Source organism: Bufo gargarizans, chromosome 8, assembly GCF_014858855.1.
Source record: "Bufo gargarizans isolate SCDJY-AF-19 chromosome 8, ASM1485885v1, whole genome shotgun sequence".
In the NCBI taxonomy this organism is placed as follows: domain Eukaryota; kingdom Metazoa; phylum Chordata; class Amphibia; order Anura; family Bufonidae; genus Bufo; species Bufo gargarizans.
The window spans coordinates 75373690-75395069 of NC_058087.1; the positions used below are offsets into that span (position 1 = coordinate 75373690).

A 21380-nucleotide genomic window follows, 5' to 3' on the forward strand; every position below is an offset into this window, starting at 1 on the left:
CTGAGCTATTCATCTATGGATCCTAAATATTTGAGATATCATAGACGTGGTTCCTGGAAATGTGCATAAAAAGCTCATAGCAGTCTCCCCTTATGTGTGGAGTCGGTACCTGGTGGTCGGGCCATATTGGAGGTGTTCTGGTGGATGATGGTGGTGTTCTTGCACTGATGTGGACACCGGTGAGGTGATCCTAGGATTCGGGAATCTATAATGAACCATCAGCATCCCCTCCAGCGCAGTCTGTGAGTACCATACTGATATGTGTACTACCCTTGTGGTAGATTGGTCTCTAGTGTATTCTGTAGTATTGTCCTCTGAGATACCCCATACTGGAGAAGTGTTTGGGACGGCAGGGGCAGAATTTGTGTGATGCCAACAATGTTTATTCTTTGTGATGTCAATGGTGGAATGTATGTTTCTAGCTGCAGTCTGGATTGTGGAGTAATGTGATGTCTGGTATCACTGTGTCAGTGGATACTGATATTCCTGGACCCCACTACTGCACATCCAGGTGTAGTCTGCTCCCTGCTTATTGGGATCATACAGGTGTTCCTCTCGTTTTCTAGGGTATACCAGGGGCAGCCCTTTTCAGGGAGATTAGTTGACCACTTAGGGTGTTGTTGTTGCGACATTAGGGAGAGCTATTATTCCCCAACCTCGTGACTGTCTTTGGTCTTGGTGCCATTTATTTTCCATGATTTTCTTGCGATTAGAAACTTCTATGATGTAATAATTTGGTCTCTTTTTGCCACACTTAACTTTATTCTTCTGATAATTTAATTTTAAAGTTGTGCTTTGAATTTAGATTTTTCAGTGATAAGGGTTCAGACAGGGAGTCTTCTGTTCGATGGCAGCTTTGTCACCGTGCCCGTCGTGTAATAACATAGTGACAGCTCATTCTGTCACCTGTATTGTGTCTGGTTGCTAGATGCGAGGCCTTGAAGATGATCCCTTCGTGACAGATGCTGATGGATGCAGTTCTAAATGTCAGCTGCCCTGGTGTTTGTCGCCCCAGGTATCCGCCGCCTGCAGTAATGTATGAGCGAGCTGTATGACTGGTTCCTTGTGACATGCCTGCTGCTAGCGACTGACCGGGGAACCACTGCCAGAGCTCAGGAACCTTCAATTAATCGGTTTGTTTAAGGCAGGATGGCATGTTTGGAGATCCACCCATGGTATACAAATGTGACGGTATATTTCCAGGGTGCTGCAGTTTGCTTTCTCAAACTCTTCACTGCTCAGCTGCACTTTGAGTTTTTCCTTTGATTTCCCTCCGTGCATGTTTAGGTGAAGTACATAGAAAGCAGACATTTTTATTCATTTTCCATGATGCACAAAGTCTGTAAATGTATTCTGACCGAAAGGACTGTTTCTGGGACTTTCTGCTCAGATATTGTAAAACCATGTGCTGGAACTCATTTCTAAGAGTCTTGATAAAATACATCCATATCCCCTGCTTTTCTCTGCGGCCCTTCAGAATATTTTAGTATGTGATTTAAAGGGGTTGTCCCACTAGAAGAACATCTCCACTATCTGCTGGGACCCCCACAATCACAAGAATGAAGTGTTGAAGTGAATAGACCGACGATCAGACATGCAGCTCCTTTGAGACTGCTGAAGGAAAGCATAGTCTAGCCCTGGGCTATCTCCATCAGTTCCAAAAATGTGTTTGTCCATTGAACAAATAGATTTTATATAGGATAGGCCACCAGAATCTGATAGCCCGGGGCCCGGGACACCCTGCACCCCTGCTGATCCGCTGTTCTGCAGTTGCTTTGGCCCCAGAGATACACCAATCCTTCCATTGTGTAGTGGATGGGGTAGGGGTGCGGTGTGTTGGACCCCCATTGGCCATCAGTATTAATATACCAGAAAAAACCTTTAAGTGTCTGCAGCTTTAATAAACGGACAAAAAGATACCCATACAGTGCCTTGCAAAAGTATTCACCCTCTTGACTTTTTTTTTTTTTCGTGTTTTGTTACATTACAGCCTTAAGTCACATCACCCAAAGAACACCATCCCCACAGTGAAACATGATGGTGGCAGCATCAAGCAGTGGGGAGGTTTTTCAGCAGCCGGGACTGGGAAACTGGTCAGAGTTGAGGGAAAGATGGTGCTAAATACAGGGATATTCTTCAGCAAAACCTGTACCACTCTGTGCATGATTTGAGGCTAGGATGGAGGTTCTCCTTCCAGCCGAACAATGCCCCCAAACACACGGCTAAAGCAACACTTGAGTGGTTTAAGGGGAAACATGTAAATGTGTTGGAATGGCCTAGTCACAGCCCACATCTCAATCCAATAGAAAATCTGTGGTCAGACTTAAAGGGGTTCTGCACTTTCATTTCACTGATGATCTATCCTCTGGATAGATCATCAGCTTCTGATCGGCGGGGGTCCGACACCCGGGACCCCCGCCGATCAGCTGTTTGAGAAGGCAGCGGCGCTCCAGGAGCGCCGCTGCCTTCTCACTGTTTACCGCCGGGCCGCCCGCCCTCTGACGTCACGACTTGTATCAACTAGAGTGGGCGCGGCTAAGCTCTGTTCACTTGAATGGAGTTTAGCCGCGCCCACTCTAGTTGATACAAGTCGTGACGTCAGTGGGCGGGCGGCCCGGCGGTAAACAGTGAGAAGGCAGCGGCGCTCCTGGAGCGCAGCTGCCTTCTCAAACAGCTGATCGGCGGGGGTCCCGTGTGTTGGACCCCCGCCGATCAGAAGCTGATGATCTATCCAGAGGATAGATCATCAGTGAAATGAAAGTGCAGAACCCCTTTAAAGATTGCTGTTCACAAGTGCAAACCATCCAACTTGAAGGAGCTGGAGCAGTTTTGCAAGGAGGAATGGGCAAAAATCCCAGTGGTCAGATGTGGCAACTCATAGAGACTTATCCAAAAAATTAAAATATTCAAAGTTGTGGGTCTGTTCTGTAAATTAAATGGTGCAAATCCTCAAACAATCAATGTTAATTCCAGGTTGTGAGGCACCAAAATACGAAAAAGTCAAGGGAAAGGGGAGGTGAATACTTTTGTATGTGACAGATCAGTACCGTACCTGTGTACTGAAGCCCAGTTTAGAGTGGACATTGCATTTTACAAAATTTGCAAATTTGCTAATATTTATCTCCACAGAAAATTTGCTGCATGTCCTGGTATCTACAGTTGAAAAATATCTGCTACATGTGAATTGGGTTTTCAGCATCCCATTCAATTGTACTGTACATTATTGTGGACTTGCGTTGAGGAATCTGTACTGAAAATCCACAACAAATCCATTACATTGGCCTTGTATCATGTTTGACTACACTCACCTAAAGAATTATTAGGAACGCCATACTAATACGGTGTTGGACCCCCTTTTGCCTTCAGAACTGCCTTAAAGGGATTCTGTCACCTCCCCTAAGCCAAAAAACGATTTTAAAGCAGCCATGCAGCACAGCTTACCTGGATTAGGCTGTGCTCTTTTATCTTGAAATCCGTCCAGCAGTTACTGCAAAAAACGACTTTGATTGATATGTAAATGTTTCCTGACGGTGCCCAGAGGGGCCTTTTGTTCTTCTTAGAGAGCCCAGTACCGCCCCTCTTACAGTGCCCAGCCCGCCTTCCTTGCACTGTCTAACCGCCTCCTCCAGCCTGCCACAGCCTCTCCTCCCTCTCCTCCCCCTCCCTCACGCCGAACGAAGTCTCGCACAGGCGCAGTACCCACTGAGGGCTGCGCCTGTGCGAGACTTCGTTCGGCGTGAGGGAGGGGGAGGAGAGGCTGTGGCAGGCTGGAGGCGGCGGTTAGACAGTACAAGGAAGGCGGGCTGGGCACTGTAAGAGGGGCGGTACTGGGCTCTCTAAGAAGAACAAAAGGCCCCTCTGGGCACCTTCAGGAAACATTTACATATCAATCAAAGTCGTTTTTTGCAGTAACTGCTGGATGGATTTCAAGATAAAAGAGCACAGCCTAATCCAGGTAAGCTGTGCTGCATGGCTGCTTTAAAATCGTTTTTTGGCTTAGGGGAGGTGACAGAATCCCTTTAATTCTACGTGGCATTGATCCAACAAGGTGCTGATAGCATTCTTTAGAAATGTTGGCCCATATTGATATGTTAGCATCTTGCAGTTGATGGAGATTTGAGGGATGCACATCCAGGGCACGAAGCTCCCGTTCCACCACATCCCAAAGATGCTCTATTGGGTTGAGATCTGGTGACTGTGGGGGCCATTTTAGTACAGTGAACTCATTGTCATGTTCAAGAAACCAATTTGAAATGATTCAAGCTTTGTGACATGGTGCATTATCCTGCTGGAAGTAGCCATCAGAGGATGGGTACATGGTGGTCATGAAGGGATGGACATGGTCAGAAACAATGCTCAGGTAGCCCGTGGCATTTAAACTATGGCAAATTGGCACTAAGGGGCCTAAAGTGTGCCCAGAAAACATCCCCCACACCATTACACCACCACCAGCCTGCACAGTGGTAACAAGGCATGATGGATACATGTTCTCATTCTGTTTACGCCAAATTCGGACTCTACCATTTGAATGTCTCAACAGAAATCGAGACTCATCAGACCAGGCAACATTTTTCCAGTCTTCAACAGTCCAATTTTGGTGAGCTTGTGCAAATTGTAGCCTCTTTTTCCTATTTGTAGTGGAGATGAGTGGTACCCGGTGGGGTCTTCTGCTGTTGTAGCCCACCTTTCTTTCCCATTCTGACATTCAGTTTGGAGTTCAGGAGATTGTCTTGACCAGGACCACAACCCTACATGCATTGAAGTAACTGCCATGTGATTGGTTGACTAGATAATCGCATTAATAAGAAATAGAACAGGTGTTCCTAATAATTCTTTAGGTGAGTGTATATTGGGGCTTTTTTAATTATTCTTTTTTTTAGCATTTTTCTTTTTTAAAGGGAACCTGTCACCGGGATTTTGTGTATAGAGCTGAGGACGTGGGTTGCAAGATGGCTGCTAGCACATCCGCAATACCCAGTCCCCATAGCTCTGTGTGCTTTTATTGTGTAAAAAAAAAACGATTTGATACATATGCAAATTACCCTGAGATGAGTCCTGTACGTGAGATGAGTCAGGGACAGGACTCATCTCAGGTAAATTTGCATATGTATCAAATCGGTGTTTTTACACAAGAAAAGCACACAGAGCTATGGGGACTGGGTATTGCGGATGTGCTAGCGGCCATCTAGCAACCCATGTCCTCAGCTCTATACCCAAAATCCAGGTGACAGGTTCCCTTTAAGTAATTGGACTTGAATAATCATACCGATTGACCTCTGTAGTTGATTGTATGTCATTTGGCTACACAATCATTTCTGAGGTCATGAAAGTAATGGATTTTGTGTTTTGTCAAAATCTTATATATACTGTGTATATAGCTGCACATTATAGTTTCTTGACATTAAATGTTACAAGACCTCAGTGCAATGTTATCAGCAGTCGGCACCTTTTAGATTTTAGTCGTTTGTGGTAGGAGGTGGCATCACAGCAGGCTGATAAATGAAGCCACAAAGTCAGGAAAGGTTGCTTGGACCCTGGCCACATCTCTGCAGTGTGTTCATGGCCCTGAAAGACTATGGATCGTTTTCTGTCTTCATGATGGGTTTGGCGAGGAATCCCTGGCTGATGCTTTTTTATGCAGGACACTTGTGCTTTATGTTCTTTATGCAGACATCTAGACTACTGGGGCTTTCTTGAGAGCTATGCAGTGATTGTTTAATAAGGCAGAACGGACCTTGAGAAATATAATTCTCTCCAGCACCATGACCTGACTATAGACACAATATACAGGCACCTCAGTCCTTGTGTTAGGGTCTTGGCCCCTGATGCTTTTATCCTGTAAAATTTTAATGAAAAACAGTTTGCAAAGTTGTTTCATGTTGATGCATTGGAGCAATCAATCAAATGGTTGCAATGGGGCGACATAGCCTTTAAAGGGGTTGTATTGATGGCCTATCCAAAGGACAGACGTCAGTATTTCATTGGCAGGGGTCGGATAATCGGCTGCTTCGGAGGAGCTCCGGTACTGGTAGCCTGCAACAGAACTACACGACCCCATCCACTGTGTAGAGGACATAGCCGATGCAGCATTGAACGGAATAGAAGCATCTCTGCAGTAATCGGCGGTGTCCTCAACACTGGATGGGGTTGTGTAGTTCCGGTGCTGACTTCAGGCCCTGGAACTCCTCTGAAACAGCTGATGGGTACGGGTGCAGGTTGTTGATAGACTTGAGCAAATCGAGCTTCAGATCAAAGATCCAAAGTCGATTTGTTCAAAAACGTTGTGCTTGACGCTGTTTCCTTAGAGCTCTAAAATGTATTGGCTCCATGGAGCAAAACTTCGTCTCGCCTGAAGTCACACGAGGCTTCGGTGAATTACTACTGTATTCAGATCTGCGTATTTAAGAAAATGCTTTAAAATAGGAATCCGAAGTGGGCTTTGGTACCGAGATACCAGCCAATACCAAAGCCTACTTCGGATTCCTATTTTAAATACAAAAACACAAAGTTTTTGAACGAATCGACTTTGGATCTATTATCCAAAGCATGATTTGCTTAAGCCTAGTTTTTGGACTTGCAAACCTTCAATCTGATTTTGATGGCCTTTCCTGAGGATAGGTCATCAGAATTAAAATCCTGGGAAACCTCCTTGTGGTTATGTCTGATGGGTGTGGGTCTCTCTCCTATCCCAAGGATGGGATCCATATCCTGCTATTGCAAATGGAGGTGGCTGTGCGTGCGCTGCTGTTTCCATTCACTTCTGAGGGAGTTCAGAAAACGGTCCAGTAAAGCTAGTTTCACACCTGCATTGAGATATCCATCGACAAATGGGATCCAGCTCTATTTCGGCCTGACAAAAAACGGTGCATGCCCCAGTTTTGTGCAGCCGAAACCCGGCGCTCATGCCATAAACTGGGTGAGTCCCTGCTGGATGCCATTATAGTCAGTGGGGTCCGGCCGTCGCTGCTCTATCCGCAATGCTGGATATGGTGAACTCCAGCAGGCTGTTCCTCTGCCAAATACCTTACCGCAGGTGTGCGAGTAGCCTAAGCGAGGATATTCCATAAATGTCCAGATGAGAATACCCCTTACTGTGTCTGAGTGCCCTCAGTGAAGGGGGTAAGGTGGTTGTGTATGTCCTTGCTGCTATATAAGAAAACAGACTGATTTTTCTGTAGGGAACCTGTAAGTTGGGATTGAAAAGCACTTTATTGTTAAAGGTTACCAGTCTTTGTTATCTAATTCGTATAGATTGGAGACTATCAGGTAACCTTTTTGTCTTTGATGCCTTTGCATATCATTGTTCAGTGGGTTTCCCAAGGGTGAAATGAATCGACAGATGGCATATGCGTCCTGACAGTGCCACAGGACTAGTGCAAAATGTCTACATTAGTCAAATTCACCTTCATGCCCTTGACTGAGTTATATCTAAAAGTAAATATTATGTGGCGGTAGCTTTTAGGTAGCGCCTTTCAGCTATCTTTGCGTCTTTTGGTGCATCTGTACTTAAATATAAAGTTAACTGCATTGTCTCTTGGGAGTTCGAGGCAGTCTGTTATCTGCCTCCAGTCTTCTCCCATGCTCACAACCATATCCGTATTACGGTCTGCAAATTGCGGATCCGCAAAATACAGATGTGGTCCCTGTTACAACCGCATTTTGCAGATGAGAATAGGACAAGTTCTAGCCTTTTGCGAAAAGGACATACAGATGCAGAAAGCACACAGATCATTGTGTGCTTTTCTCATCTGTATGTCCAGTCTGCAAAAAGATAGAAAATGTCCTCAAAATGTGGACCACAGACCCATTCAAAACAGTGGGTCCGCAAATTAAATCTGGGCAGCACACAGACCACACAGTGCCAACTGTAAATAGGCACAACTGTGGTGTATATCAGGGAGGAAGAACAGAGCAAGGCCTCATGCACATGACTATATCTGGTTTACGGTCTGCAAATAGCGGATCCTCAAAATACAGATATAGTTGTGTGCATGAGGCCTTGCTCTGTTCTTCCTCCATGCTTTATACTTCAGTTGTGCCTAATCCCAGTTGCCACTGTGTGGTGTAGTGCAGGGGTAGAATACTGTGGCTTAATTTGTTGACATCCATGTTCTGCAACTTTGCTTACTGTGGGGATGCAATCATGGCAAATAAATTAATGTGAGCAGTATGGACGCTCAGTATAGTAGTACTTGGTATTTAGCAAGGAGTGAATGAAGTTTTAAGTCAGCATTTGACTGAGCCATGATGCTGCAGATCTTGCCAATTCTTCAATTTACCTAATAGAGAAGATGAGAAAACACTCAGCATATATACACGCAGATATTTCCTTCTAGTGAAACATTCTGCCTCTAATGCACTGAACAAGTTACCCCATTCATATGTTCATGAAACAATTAGACATGTTGTCCACTTTGGACAGGGTTCCCCCAATAGTAAGCTGATCACGACTTGTTTTGGCGGTGTGACCTCCAGCGATCAGCTGGAATCTGTGAAGGAATCAGCAGCACGTGTTTTATTTCTCTGCAGTGCCCTTACAGGTGAAAGGAAGCATTACACATTAATTAATGCAATGCCAATTCAATGATGTGTCTGGTTCCTGTGTGAGAAGTGTTCCTGGCCAATAATTCAGAATTCTCTAATTGGGTTTTTTGAAAATTGGTTTTATGAACCAGACAACCCCATTAATATTACCTTTTACAATGTGATGGATGTTTGGAGCTATTTTATAGCATTCTCCTAATTTTACCTTTACAATGTGCTGGATATTTAGCTATTTTATAGTATTCCCCTAATAGTACTTTTAGGCCTCATGCACACGACCGTTCCGTTTTTTTTTTTGCGGATCCGCAAAAAATGAAAGCCGCCCGTGTGCCTTCTGCAATTTGTGGCATGGAACGGGTGGCCGTCGATATAAATGCCTATTCTTGCGGACAAGAATAGGCATTTAGTGGGGCCGCGGAACGGAGCAACGGATGCGGACAGCACACGGAGTGCTGTCCGCATCTTTTGCGGCCCCAGTGAAGTGAATTGAACAGCGGATGTGGACCCAAACAACGGCCGTGTGCATGAGGCTTTACTATTGGAATTGAGCAGTCATGCATTGCTCACTATATGCAAACATGAAATGCTAATTTTTTTGGAAAGGGCTCAGAGTTGTTTAATTTTTTTTTGAAGAATCCGGACTTACCTCACTGATTCCCCCCCACCCCTCCCTTTCTGACGCTTACCAGATTCTTGCTGGGCTCCTTCCTGGTCCCGTCACTACACACAGGAATGCCAGCTCGGTCAATCGCCAGCCACAGCAGGTACTATTTGGCTGAGTGCAACTCTCCTGGCATTAACACCAGGAAGAACAGCCCAGCGGGGACCCTATAGGCATTGAAACGGAGCAGTGAGGGATTGGTGAGTTGGCTATCAGTTCTTTCATTATTATTATTTTTTTATTTATTTTTTTAAGCCACTGTAAGCCCTTAGCAACAAATTTTGTCCTGTCGGATAACACCTTTTTAAGTGCTTTAACTGCAGCAGAGAGCTAATTGGTGTTGACCTGTCGCTACATCTGTTAGTGATTGACAGCAGCAGTCACGTGTCCTTGTCGGCACGTCATCACTGGATGACAGTATATGGGGGGACAGGGACAGAACAGGAGCCTGAAGGGATTGGTAGGGTGATTATTACCAGTGATGGTCAGTTCGCAGTGATCGCCAGCGAACACATGCGCGTTGCCATCTTTAGTAAGGTAGACTAAGGCTACTTTCACACTAGCGTCAGGCGGATCCGCCTTAAACGGATCCGTCTGAAGGATTTCACAGACGGTTACAAACGGTGATACTTTGAGCGGATCCGATTGAACGGATCCGCTCGTAAAATGGCTCCGTCTATTGCGTCTGCATCCGTTTAGGCATGCGCTCAGCGGATCCGTTTGCCTAATAAAGGTGCCTCCTAAATGTCCTCCCAATCAAAAAAAAAAAACTATTCATGGTCATTTGTAGGTGTGGCTCAGTAGTCCCACTGTAGGTACACCTCTAGTCATTGTAGGTGTGCCTCACAAAGTCCTCCCACTTAGTATTAGAACCTGGTACACCTCAATTCAGATTCATAGCCTATTGGGATCATGTTGCCTGCACACTTGCGTCTCCGGCTGCGTTTTCAAATTCTTAAAGCTAGATGGATGAGACGAGACACTGAAAGAAGAAGACGTCGTTATTGGATACACCCGATAAGTTCCAGAAGGATGACCAGAGGTGTTTTTTCAGTACTTTATTTGGAATTGCGTGCAAATCCAGAAAAATTTTACAATTATATGCGCATGACGGTTGAGAGTTATGACCAGCTACTGCAGCGCATTTCTTCAACCATCGAAAGGCAAGATACCAGAATGAGAAGGCCCATTTCACCATCAGAGAGGTTAATGGTGACAATAAGGTAAAAAAAATACGAAAAAAAACATTTTATATATTTTTTTATATTTGTATATATATATATGTTTTTAAATATATATAATTTTTTGTTTGTGTTTAGGTATCTTGCTACTGGAGAAACCCTAACGTCATTGCATTACCAATATCGTATTGGAATCTCCACACTCTGTGAAATAGTAAAGGATACTTGCCGTGCATTGTGGGCGACAATGCATGAAGACTATATCCCGCATCCAACAACTGAACGATGGATTCAAATAGCGGACAAGTTCATGCAAACCTGCCAATTTCCAAATTGTCTAGGAGCCGTAGATGGAAAACATATACGTATTGTTAAGCCTTCAAAAAGTGGATCAGAATATTTTAATTATAAAAAATATTTCTCAATAATTTTAATGGCAATTGCAGATGCTGAATATCGATTTGTTGCTGTGGATATCGGAGCATACGGACGGACCAATGACTCCATGGCATTCAAAACCTCCGCTATGGGGCGCCGGCTCTATTCAAAACAATTTGGATTACCGCCTGCAAGACCGTTGCCAGGGACAGATGGACCTCCCATGCCATTTGTTGTGGTAGGGGACGAAGCCTTCCAAATGTGTGAAAATCTTTTAAAGCCATACTCCAGCCGTGATTTAAATTCCACCAAACGGATTTTCAATTATAGACTCACAAGAGCTAGAAGACTGGTGGAGTGCGCCTTTGGGATACTTGTCGCAAAATGGCGTGTTCTAAACAAGGCAATTAACCTAAAAGTAGAAACTATTGATCATGTTGTTAAGGCTTGTGTGGTGTTACATAACTATCTATTATCTGAGGAACCACTGCGTCTGGACCCTCAAGATGTAGATTGTACACTGACCAGGATGCAAAATGTGTCATCTCGATCTACCGTCGCAATTTCTAGAATGAGGGACGGTTTTGCCAATTATTTTGTCTCCGAAGCAGGTAGCGTGCCCTGGCAAAATAATGTTTTGTAAATGTTGTTATGGTTAATCATTGTAAAAATAAAAATAAAAATTAACACTACTATTGTAATGTTTTTTTTTTCTTTCCCTAAAGAGGTCTAGTCATTATGGATAAAGACATAGTGTTTTTATCCAAATGACCTTTTTTTGGTGTGGTTCCATTTCATGGGTTGAAGTCTTCGACTGGGCTCTGTTCACTAATTGCCTCTGAACCCAGGTCAAAGACTACAACATTATGTTAGTTTCCTGTCCCCTGTGGTAATGACGATAATACCGCATCATCTTTGCTAATTATAAAAATTAAATAATTTAGGCTCTGTAGTATTCTACAGTTGGTGATGATGATCCAATAGTATCGTTAGTTCCACAAGGGCTCATGTGGAGAACAAGATTGGCTCATGAAAAAACTATGTTCATTTGCCAATCAGCTATAACAGTATTTCACAACCAGCGTGCCTACTGCTGTTGCTACACTACAACTCCCAGCATGACAGCACAGCCTTTGGCTGTGCAGGCATGCTTTGATTTGCAGTTTTGCAATACCTGGAGGCACACTGTTATAAGAGCTAGAATCTGCTAAATAATCAGCTTTTTGAAACCAAGTTATTTATTACACTCTAGCAGTCATGATCACTACAGGTGTAGACAAAATAATTTTTCTTATAACAAAAATATAAATACCAAAATTGCAAGACTTTACTTTACCCACACCGGTAGTGAACATTTTTTACTAAAAACAATAACAACAGACAAAGTTTATTCAGAAAAATAATGATTTTATTTAATTTAATTTTTTAAATAATAATTTAATTTATTTTTTTAAGCAAAACAAAATTTTTTTAGAACTTGGTAAAACGTTTAGGGGAGGTGTAGCGTTGGGGAGTGGACCGTCCTGGAACAGCGGCAGAAGCCCCCCTGTCTTCAGATGAGGACTGAAAATGATGCGCCGTGGGAAAGGATGCAGGATTTCTGGGGGTGTGGTGAGTGGAAGGGTCGGGAGTTGATTGTTCCCGAGCATGGGACAAAGAATGAGTGGGGAAAGAAGTAGGAGCATGATAGCGAGGAGGAGAGGGAGTTGCAGAAAAAGAAGGTAGATTGTACCCATGCTCGGGGGGTTGGGAAAGGGAAGGATGATGTGAATGGGAAGGTAGACTTTGAGTGTGTTGATACACATGGGTTGGGGGGTAGGTAGTGGGTGGGGGGTAGGTAGTGGGTGGGGGGTAGGTAGTGGGTGGGGGGTAGGTAGTGGGTGGGGGGCGGTGCAGGATTTCCCACGACGCATTCTCCATCATAATACGGAACTCATGCACCTGCTCAGGATTCATTTGGTCCATCCGGGGGACCATGGTTTGCAGGAAATGTTCGTGTTGGGAGAGTTGACGTGCCGACTCCGCCCCCTCCCCTCGGCGTGCCAAGTCTTCCACAACTCGACGCATGTCTTCTGCGAAACCTTCCAGAGCATCAGAAACGATCTCTACAAGGTCCCCATAGTCTTCCCGACGGCTCCTACCTGGTCTCCTGCGATTCAACGTAGCTCTCACATTTTCTCGCCATCTTGAGAGCGTACGTTGAAAAGAGGGACCAGGTAGGGGACCAGGATTGACCCGAACAGGTGAATGAGGGACAGGAGGGCTGGTGGTGGCGGCCGGTCCTGGGTCCGCTTCAAGAGAGGGTTCAGGCTCCCGAGTGCTGCTGGTAGTTCTGCAGAGAGAAAAAAAAAAGGCCTTTTATTATAAAAATACAGTATCTAATAACATTTTCAACTAGATGGCTGCATGAGAGAAACATACATATACTTAAAGATAGTTAGGAAGATCTAATAAAAAAATAGTGCAATAAATTTAAAAAAACAAATAAAATATCAACACGTATAGTTTGGAAATGAAGACGAGACAGAGGGGATATGATGAAATACAGTAATGGAATAATGAATGAAAAAAGTAGATTTATAAATAAAAAAAATACTATAAGAGGACATAGTTTAAAATGAGGAACAAAAATTTAAATTAAATATCTAGAATTTTAGAGTAGTGTCTGCAAGGAATAGCCTTTCTCAAAAAGTGGTAGCTACAAAAACAGTGAAGGAGTGTTTAGCATGCATCGGAAAAGGCAGAAGGCCATCCTTCATATTGTGGCAAGGTTATAGTATACTGAATATTGTGCAGACTAGATTCTTCCCTAAAAAAATTGTATGGCGCAAATACATTGAATGCTACTATAGGTCAGAATCGTATTATGAAGAAGGAATTATTGGAATGGCAAACGTGTCTCTTCCTTTCGGCTAATGAAATCTTCCTTTTCAACCCATGCCTATACATTCCTTGAAACTACAATCATACAGCAGCACAATATAGAAATTTTTAAACAAAACTTTAGATCCATTTTCCAGACCTGATCTATTGTTCTTTTTTGACCTTTGCTTGACAAATTTTAGATAACTGAATCAGAGAATGATTTGTCTCACACAACCTTGTCAAGAGTTAATTCTGGATCTATTGTAACTGTAGACCAGAATAGGACAAGTGAGAAAAAAGTTGTCATAGAATCCTTTGACTCACAAATCCTATTACAAACAGAAGTCAAGGTCTATTGTTCCTTTCTGTCCTTTATTGAATGAGATAAATAAATACAAATTTCCTTTGTCTCACACAAAGTTCAAGACAGAAGTCTAGATTTCGTGAAACTTTAGACCATAATAGGACAAGTGAGATAAAGTTGTGAAAGAATCCTTAATCCTATTACAGACAGAAGTCTAGGTCTATTGTCCCTTTACTGAACAATGTTGAATGCAAAGATGGGAGAATCCTTTGTCTCTACCAAACCTTTCAGGAAAAAAAAAAACATTAAAGACAATTCATAAATTAAAAAAATGTAAACAATTACCTTCGAAGGCCCAGCGTCGGACGCAGAAACCCCAACGCCTCATTGTGGGCGTAGGGCTTCTGTGGTCTGGCTCCAGAGCCACTCGGGGCGTGAACCTCACGATTGTACTCTCTCTTGAAGCGGTCCCGGATTGACCGCCACCGAGTGATAATCTTGTCCACTGTTGAAAAAAAATAAAAAAACGTTAGTGTAATGTATTATTGTTGGGGTTACCTTTATACATGACTGAAAGTTGTACTTACCATATTCTTTTTGGTCCGCCGCAGAGAGATCCTCCCAGCCAGAGACGAATTCCTCGCCAATATCCCTCCAGAGCCGCTGGGTGAGATGATGGTCGGCGTGTTGGCGGTCGGAGGGGTCCCATAGTGAGGGACGAGCCTCCACCAGTTGGATAAGGAGTTCATTGTCACTGCTGTGAATGACGAACTCCCTATCTTCCCTGGCGGAGACTGCAGACACCTTGAATAAAAAAATAAAAAAATAAATAACCTCTCAAAAGGAATTGAAATGTTAAATACCCAAGTATATAATACTTACACATCTCCGACCGCCACGGCCTCTCCCACGGCCTCTGGAGGGGACTGGGGGATTCTGCACGGCGGATCTTGATGAAGTTTCCTTTAAAAAATAAATATATTAGGTTAAAAAATGAAACCTATAAATTAATAAAAATATATTGAAATTTTCTTACTTCAGTCCGGTCCTGGTCCATACCAGCTACACCTCCCCGTGGTGAACCCTGTGATTCCTCTGAACTTTGCGGCCTTGGTGATGGCCTTGGGCTTGTGGAATCACTTGAAGACGGAGACTATAAAAAAAAAAAAATTTTTTTATATATATATATATATATATATATAGATAGATAGATAGATAGATAGATAGATAGATAGATAGATAGATAGATAGATATATCTGTTAATGAAAATAGAAGTTGATGAGTATACTGTGGAGCTTGTCCAATTTCGATGATAACCATATTTGAAATTTTATCACGGTGGGAATATATTTTGACCCCCCCCCAAAAAATTGGAAAAAATAATAGGTCAGAAAAAATATTATTGTGCGGTATGGGGTCCACATGGTGCCATAGTGCGGTATGGGATCCACATGGTGCCATAGTGCGGTATGGGATCCACATGGTGCCATAGTGCGGTATGGGATCCACATGGTGCCATAGTGCGGTATGGGATCCACATGGTGCCATAGTGCGGTATGGGATCCACATGGTGCCATAGTGCGGTATGGGATCCACATGGTGCCATAGTGCGGTATGGGATCCACATGGTGCCATAGTGCGGTATGGGATCCACATGGTGCCATAGTGCGGTATGGGGTCCACATGGTGACATAGTGCGGTATGGGATCCACATGGTGCCATAGTGCGGTATGGGGTCCACATGGTGCCATAGTGCGGTATGGGATCCACATGGTGCCATAGTGCGGTATGGGGTCCACATGGTGCCATAGTGCGGTATGGGGTCCACATGGTGCCATAGTGCGGTATGGGATCCACATGGTGCCATAGTGCGGTATGGGATCCACATGGTGCCATAGTGCGGTATGGGATCCACATGGTGCCATAGTGCGGTATGGGATCCACATGGTGCCATAGTGCGGTATGGGATCCACATGGTGCCATAGTGCGGTATGGGGTCCACATGGTGCCATAGTGCGGTATGGGATCCACATGGTGCCATAGTGCGGTATGGGATCCACATGGTGCCATAGTGCGGTATGGGATCCACATGGTGCCATAGTGCGGTATGGGATCCACATGGTGCCATAGTGCGGTATGGGATCCACATGGTGCCATAGTGCGGTATGGGATCCACATGGTGCCATAGTGCGGTATGGGATCCACATGGTGCCATAGTGCGGTATGGGATCCACATGGTGCCATAGTGCGGTATGGGATCCACATGGTGCCATAGTGCGGTATGGGATCCACATGGTGCCATAGTGCGGTATGGGATCCACATGGTGCCATAGTGCGGTATGGGATCCACATGGTGCCATAGTGCGGTATGGGATCCACATGGTGCCATAGTGCGGTATGGGGTCCACATGGTGCCATAGTGCGGTATGGGGTCCACATGGTGCCATAGTGCGGTATGGGGTCCACATGGTGCCATAGTGCGGTATGGGATCCACATGGTGCCATAGTGCGGTATGGGATCCACATGGTGCCATAGTGCGGTATGGGATCCACATGGTGCCATAGTGCGGTATGGGATCCACATGGTGCCATAGTGCGGTATGGGATCCACATGGTGCCATAGTGCGGTATGGGATCCACATGGTGCCATAGTGCGGTATGGGGTCCACATGGTGACATAGTGCGGTATGGGATCCACATGGTGCCATAGTGCGGTATGGGGTCCACATGGTGCCATAGTGCGGTATGGGATCCACATGGTGCCATAGTGCGGTATGGGGTCCACATGGTGCCATAGTGCGGTATGGGGTCCACATGGTGCCATAGTGCGGTATGGGATCCACATGGTGCCATAGTGCGGTATGGGATCCACATGGTGCCATAGTGCGGTATGGGATCCACATGGTGACATGGTGCGGTATGGGGTCCACATAGTGAAATTAGACTTTAACATTTTAAAATACTGCAGAATGTCACAATAGCATGTACTTACCACTTCTTCAATTCGTCGTCGCCTGGTTGGAGGACAAGCTTTTTTGCTCCTACCTCTTTTTTCAGACATCTGTTGAAAAATAATTTAAATATTTGTTTTAATGTGAAATAACATAATTGACCGATATAATATCAATTTTTAAACTTACTTTTTGATCAAATTTTGTAATTTCTTTAGATTTGAATCGACAATGTAGCAGTTGCTAAAAAAAAAGAAAAAATAAAAATAAAAATTATATACATACTTTTAAACTTTCAATAGTTAAAATCTGTTTGTGATGTGTGCCCACCGCCAATGCCTGCATTACCATCTACATCCACCTATATCTGAATTTTTCCCGTTGCTAGATTTGACACACCACACACGTGCAATAACTGCAAGCTATGCCCTAGGCCAGTGATAGACAAACTGCAGCTCTCCAGCAGTTGCAGAACTACAACTTCCAGCATGAAAGAAATGCCTAGATCTTTCAGCCTACAGCAGAGCATGATGGGAGTTGTAGTTTTGCGACAGCTGGAGAGCCGCAGTTTGCCTATCATTGCCCTAGGCAATGTACTTTGGTCACACCCACATTCCCCATCAAACATAAATCCCATATATCTCTAGCCGACCCGACACACCATAGTCATAAACCATTACAATATTGAAAATCTATCACAGCCATGTGCTCGTCTGCAGCTGTAGTTTGTAGGCCCAATATCACTGCTATATATGCTACATGACACGTTCATTTATAGTGCGCCTATGGAATGACCAAACAAACTTTTCTCAAACAATTTGCCTATTCAATCCCTCAAAACAGAATCCACCTCGCCATGTGACATTCTGACACCTATACTGACATATTTCAGACCCATGCTCAATATGAAACCATCCGACATACCATTGCACCCACAAAACTTCGCTGACATCTGCTAAAAAATGCCCATGATAGTGCCTTTATATGCCCCCATGATAGATAGTAAAATTAATAGAAAATTGAAAGAAAAAAAGGAAGAAAAATAGAAAAAACAGAGACAGAAGTTTCATGTACATACCTGTTATTGAACTTGGGGGTCCAAAATGGCCGCTGGGTGTGCAGGGGGAGGAGAAAGGCAGAAGATGGGAGGAGAAATGGAGGGGAGGAGAAATGCAGGGGGAGGTTAAAAATCATTCTGAGCATGCTCAACTAGTAAATTTTAATGTGAACGGATCCGTTTCAGACGGAGCCATGAGAGACCATAACAGACGGATCCGTCCCCATTGACTTCTATTGATAGTTCAGACGGATCCGTTCGCCTCCGCACGGCCAGGCGGACACCCGAACGCTGCAAGCAGCGTTCAGGTGTCCGCCTGCTGAGCGGAGCGGAGGCTGAACGGTGCCAGACTGATGCATTCTGAGCGGATCCGCCTCCATTCAGAATGCATTGGGGCCGTACGGATCCGTTCGTGGCCGCTTGGAAGAGCCTTCAAACGGATCCTTCAAGCGGACAACCGAACGCTAGTGTGAAAGTAGCCTTACCCGTCCAGCGATGCACAGGTAAGCCCTTACCTGTGCCGGGAGCCGGTCTGAAATCAAATGCAGTCACCGGGAGCAGGCAGTTCCGAGAACAGCCCGATGAAGGCCCCCGGCGAACACTGCGAAGTGATCATCACTGATTATTACTTAATTTATTATTTTATACCATTCTAAATGGGGTTTGTTTATTTTTTACATTTAGGTGGCTGCCCAACTAACATAGTATATAAGGCCAAAAAAAGACATTTGTCCATCCAGTTCAGCCTGTTATCCTACAAGTTGATCCAGATGAAGGCAAAAAAAAACTTGTGAGGTACAAGCCAATTTTCCCCACTTAAGGGAGGGGGGGGGGGGGGGGGGGATTCCTTCCCGACTCCAATCAGGCAATCAGATTAACTCCCTGGATCAACAACCCCTTTCTAGTAGCTATAGCCTGTAATAGTATTACACTCCAGAAATTCATCCATGCCCCTCTAACTAAGGCCTCGTTCACATTGCCATTATTATTATTTTGTTAGAACCAATAAAAGTCTATGTGGCTATTCCCATGGCCATGTTTTGTTTTTTTTTTTGTTTGTTTTTTGGGCAGTTTTCAAAGGCCCCTATTGAAATCGGGACTGTTTTTAATTGCCATTTAGACAGGAGTGTACCTGTCTATTGGCTGTTAAAAACGGGTACACTAGGAAAAAATTTGCCTTTTCTGGGTAAAAAATAAAATGCTCACCTCAAATACTTGCATGCATGGGTACATTCTCTCCTCACTGGATGCAGCAGGACCTGCACGGCCAGCAAGATGACATCACCATGATGGGAGCTTCAGGTCCTGCTGCATTCAGTGAAGAGCAAGTGGTGAGGTAAGTATTATTATTTTTTTTATTTTAATCACTGAACCTGCTAGGAGTGGGGTCATTATATAGGTGAGGGCATATATAAGCTGAGGACACTGTGTATGTATATATGTGTGTGTGTGTGTGTGTGTGTATATATATATATATATATATATATATATATATATATATATATATATATATATATATATATATATATAATATTGTGAGAGTATATATGTTACTGGCAGCACTCTGGGGACCGTAATATATACTGAGTACTTCAGGGGTTGGGATTAAATAAATAAAGCTAATGGCCTGAAATTCATCTTTTTTTTTTTTTTTTTTTTTTTTTTAAATGGTCATTTTAATGGCCTTTAAAAGCTGATGCAAAGGGGCATTTAAAAAAAGAGACTGTCAGAAAATGGATGCACACACTGATTCAAAATGACCTTGAAAAACTGACAGTGTGTCCGTTTTTAATGGCTGTTTTTTTTTATTTTTGAGTGAAGAGCGAATCCATGAATTGGTCTTAACCACTTCAGCCCCGCTAGGTGAAACCCCCTTCATGACCAGGCCACTTTTTACACTTCGGCACTACACTCCTTTCACCGTTTATCGCTCGGTCATGCAACTTACCACCCAAATGAATTTTACCTCCTTTTCTTCTCACTAATGGAGCTTTCATTTGGTGGTATTTTATTGCTGCTGACATTTTTACTTTTTTTGTTATTAATCAAAATGTAACGATTTTTTTGCAAAAAAATGACATTTTTCACTTTCAGCTGTGAAATTTTGCAAAAAAAACGACATCCATATATAAATTTTTCGCTAAATTTATAGTTCTACATGTCTTTGATAAAAAAAAATGTTTGGGCAAAAAAAAATGGTTTGGGTAAAAGTTATAGCATTTACAAACTATGGTACAAAAATGTGAATTTCCGCTTTTTGAAACGGCTCTGATTTTCTGAGCACCTGTCATGTTTCCTGAGGTTCTACAATGCCCAAACAGTATAACTACCCCACAAATGACCCCATTTCGGAAAGTAGACACCCTAAGGTATTCGCTGATGGGCATAGTGAGTTCATAGAACTTTTTATTTTTTGTCACAAGTTAGCGGAAAATGATGATTTTTTTGTTTTTCTCTTTTTTCCTTACAAAGTCTCATATTCCACTAACTTGCGACAAAAAATAAAAAATTCTAGGAACTCACCATGCCCCTCACAGAATACCTTGGGGTGTCTTCTTTCCAAAATGGGGTCACTTGTGGGGTAGTTATACTGCCCTGGCAATTTAGGGGCCCAAATGTGTGAGAAGAACTTTGCAATCAAAATGTGTAAGAAATGACCGGTGAAATCCGAAAGGTGCACTTTGGCATATGCGCCCCTTTGCCCACCTTGGCATCAAAAAAGTGTCACACATCTGGTATCGCCGTACTCAGGAGAAGTTGGGGAATGTGTTTTGGGGTGTCATTTTACATATACCCATGCTGGGTGAGAAAAATATCTTGGTCAAATGCCAACTTTGTAAAAAAAATGGGAAAAGTTGTCGTTTGCCAAGATATTTCTCTCACCCAGCATGGGTATATGTTTTTTTGTTTTTTCTCACAAAGTCTCACTTTCGGCTAACTTAGGACAAAAATTTCAATCTTTCATGGACTCAATATGCCCCTCAGCAAATACCTTGGGGTGTCTTCTTTCCAAAATGGGGTCAGTTGTGGGGTGTTTGTACTGCCCTGGCATTTGAGGGTCTCCGCAATCATTACATGTATGGCCAGCATTAGGAGTTTCTGCTATTCTCCTTATATTGAGCATACAGGTAATGAGATTTTTTTTTCCGTTAAGCCTCTGGGCTGAAAGAAAAAAATGAACGGCACAGATTTCTTCATTCGCATCGATCAATGTGGATGAAAAAATCTCTGCCAAAAAAAAAAAATGGAGGGGAAAGGCGTCTGCCAGGACATAGGAGCTCCGCCCTACATCCATACCCACTTAGCTCGTATGCCCTGGCAAACCAGATTTCTCCATTCGCATCAATCGATGTGGATGAATAAATCATTGCCGGGATTTTTTTTTTTATATATATATATATATATATATATATATATATATATATATATATATATATA

At 43.5% G+C, this 21380-nt stretch overlaps 3 protein-coding genes across 5 annotated transcripts in view; 2 read left to right on the plus strand and 1 right to left on the minus strand.

Annotated features, from left to right (window-relative positions):
* The window catches only part of FAM126B (family with sequence similarity 126 member B), a 103947-nt gene that overhangs the window by 6138 nt on the left and 76429 nt on the right, over positions 1-21380 (plus strand). The gene's annotated exons all lie outside the window — the stretch shown is intronic.
* On the plus strand, positions 9756-11407 carry LOC122945391 (protein ALP1-like). Its single transcript, XM_044304463.1, has 2 exons — positions 9756-10428; positions 10525-11407. The coding sequence occupies exons 1-2, from the start codon at positions 10118-10120 to the stop codon at positions 11405-11407; spliced, it is 1194 nt and encodes a 397-aa protein (XP_044160398.1). The 5' UTR covers positions 9756-10117.
* Positions 12235-17229, minus strand: LOC122945393. Its single transcript, XM_044304464.1, has 7 exons — positions 17075-17229; positions 16927-16995; positions 14970-15086; positions 14816-14896; positions 14521-14737; positions 14279-14438; positions 12235-13096 (listed from the first exon to the last, which is right to left on the minus strand). The coding sequence occupies exons 2-7, from the start codon at positions 16993-16995 to the stop codon at positions 12235-12237; spliced, it is 1506 nt and encodes a 501-aa protein (XP_044160399.1). The 5' UTR covers positions 17075-17229.

Bases quoted from the DNA above. Each gene is read 5' to 3' on its own strand.
- LOC122945391 (XM_044304463.1), top strand. From the start codon at position 10,118: ATGTTGCCTGCACACTTGCGTCTCCGGCTGCGTTTTCAAATTCTTAAA. The intron at 10,429-10,524 runs GTAAAAAAAATA...GTTTGTGTTTAG, and splicing joins AGGTTAATGGTGACAATAAG to GTATCTTGCTACTGGAGAAA.
- LOC122945393 (XM_044304464.1), bottom strand. From the start codon at position 16,995: ATGTCTGAAAAAAGAGGTAGGAGCAAAAAAGCTTGTCCTCCAACCAGG. The intron at 15,087-16,926 runs GTAAGTACATGC...TTTTTTTTATAG, and splicing joins GACGACGAATTGAAGAAGTG to TCTCCGTCTTCAAGTGATTC. The intron at 13,097-14,278 runs GTAATTGTTTAC...TTCTCTCTGCAG, and splicing joins CCGACGCTGGGCCTTCGAAG to AACTACCAGCAGCACTCGGG.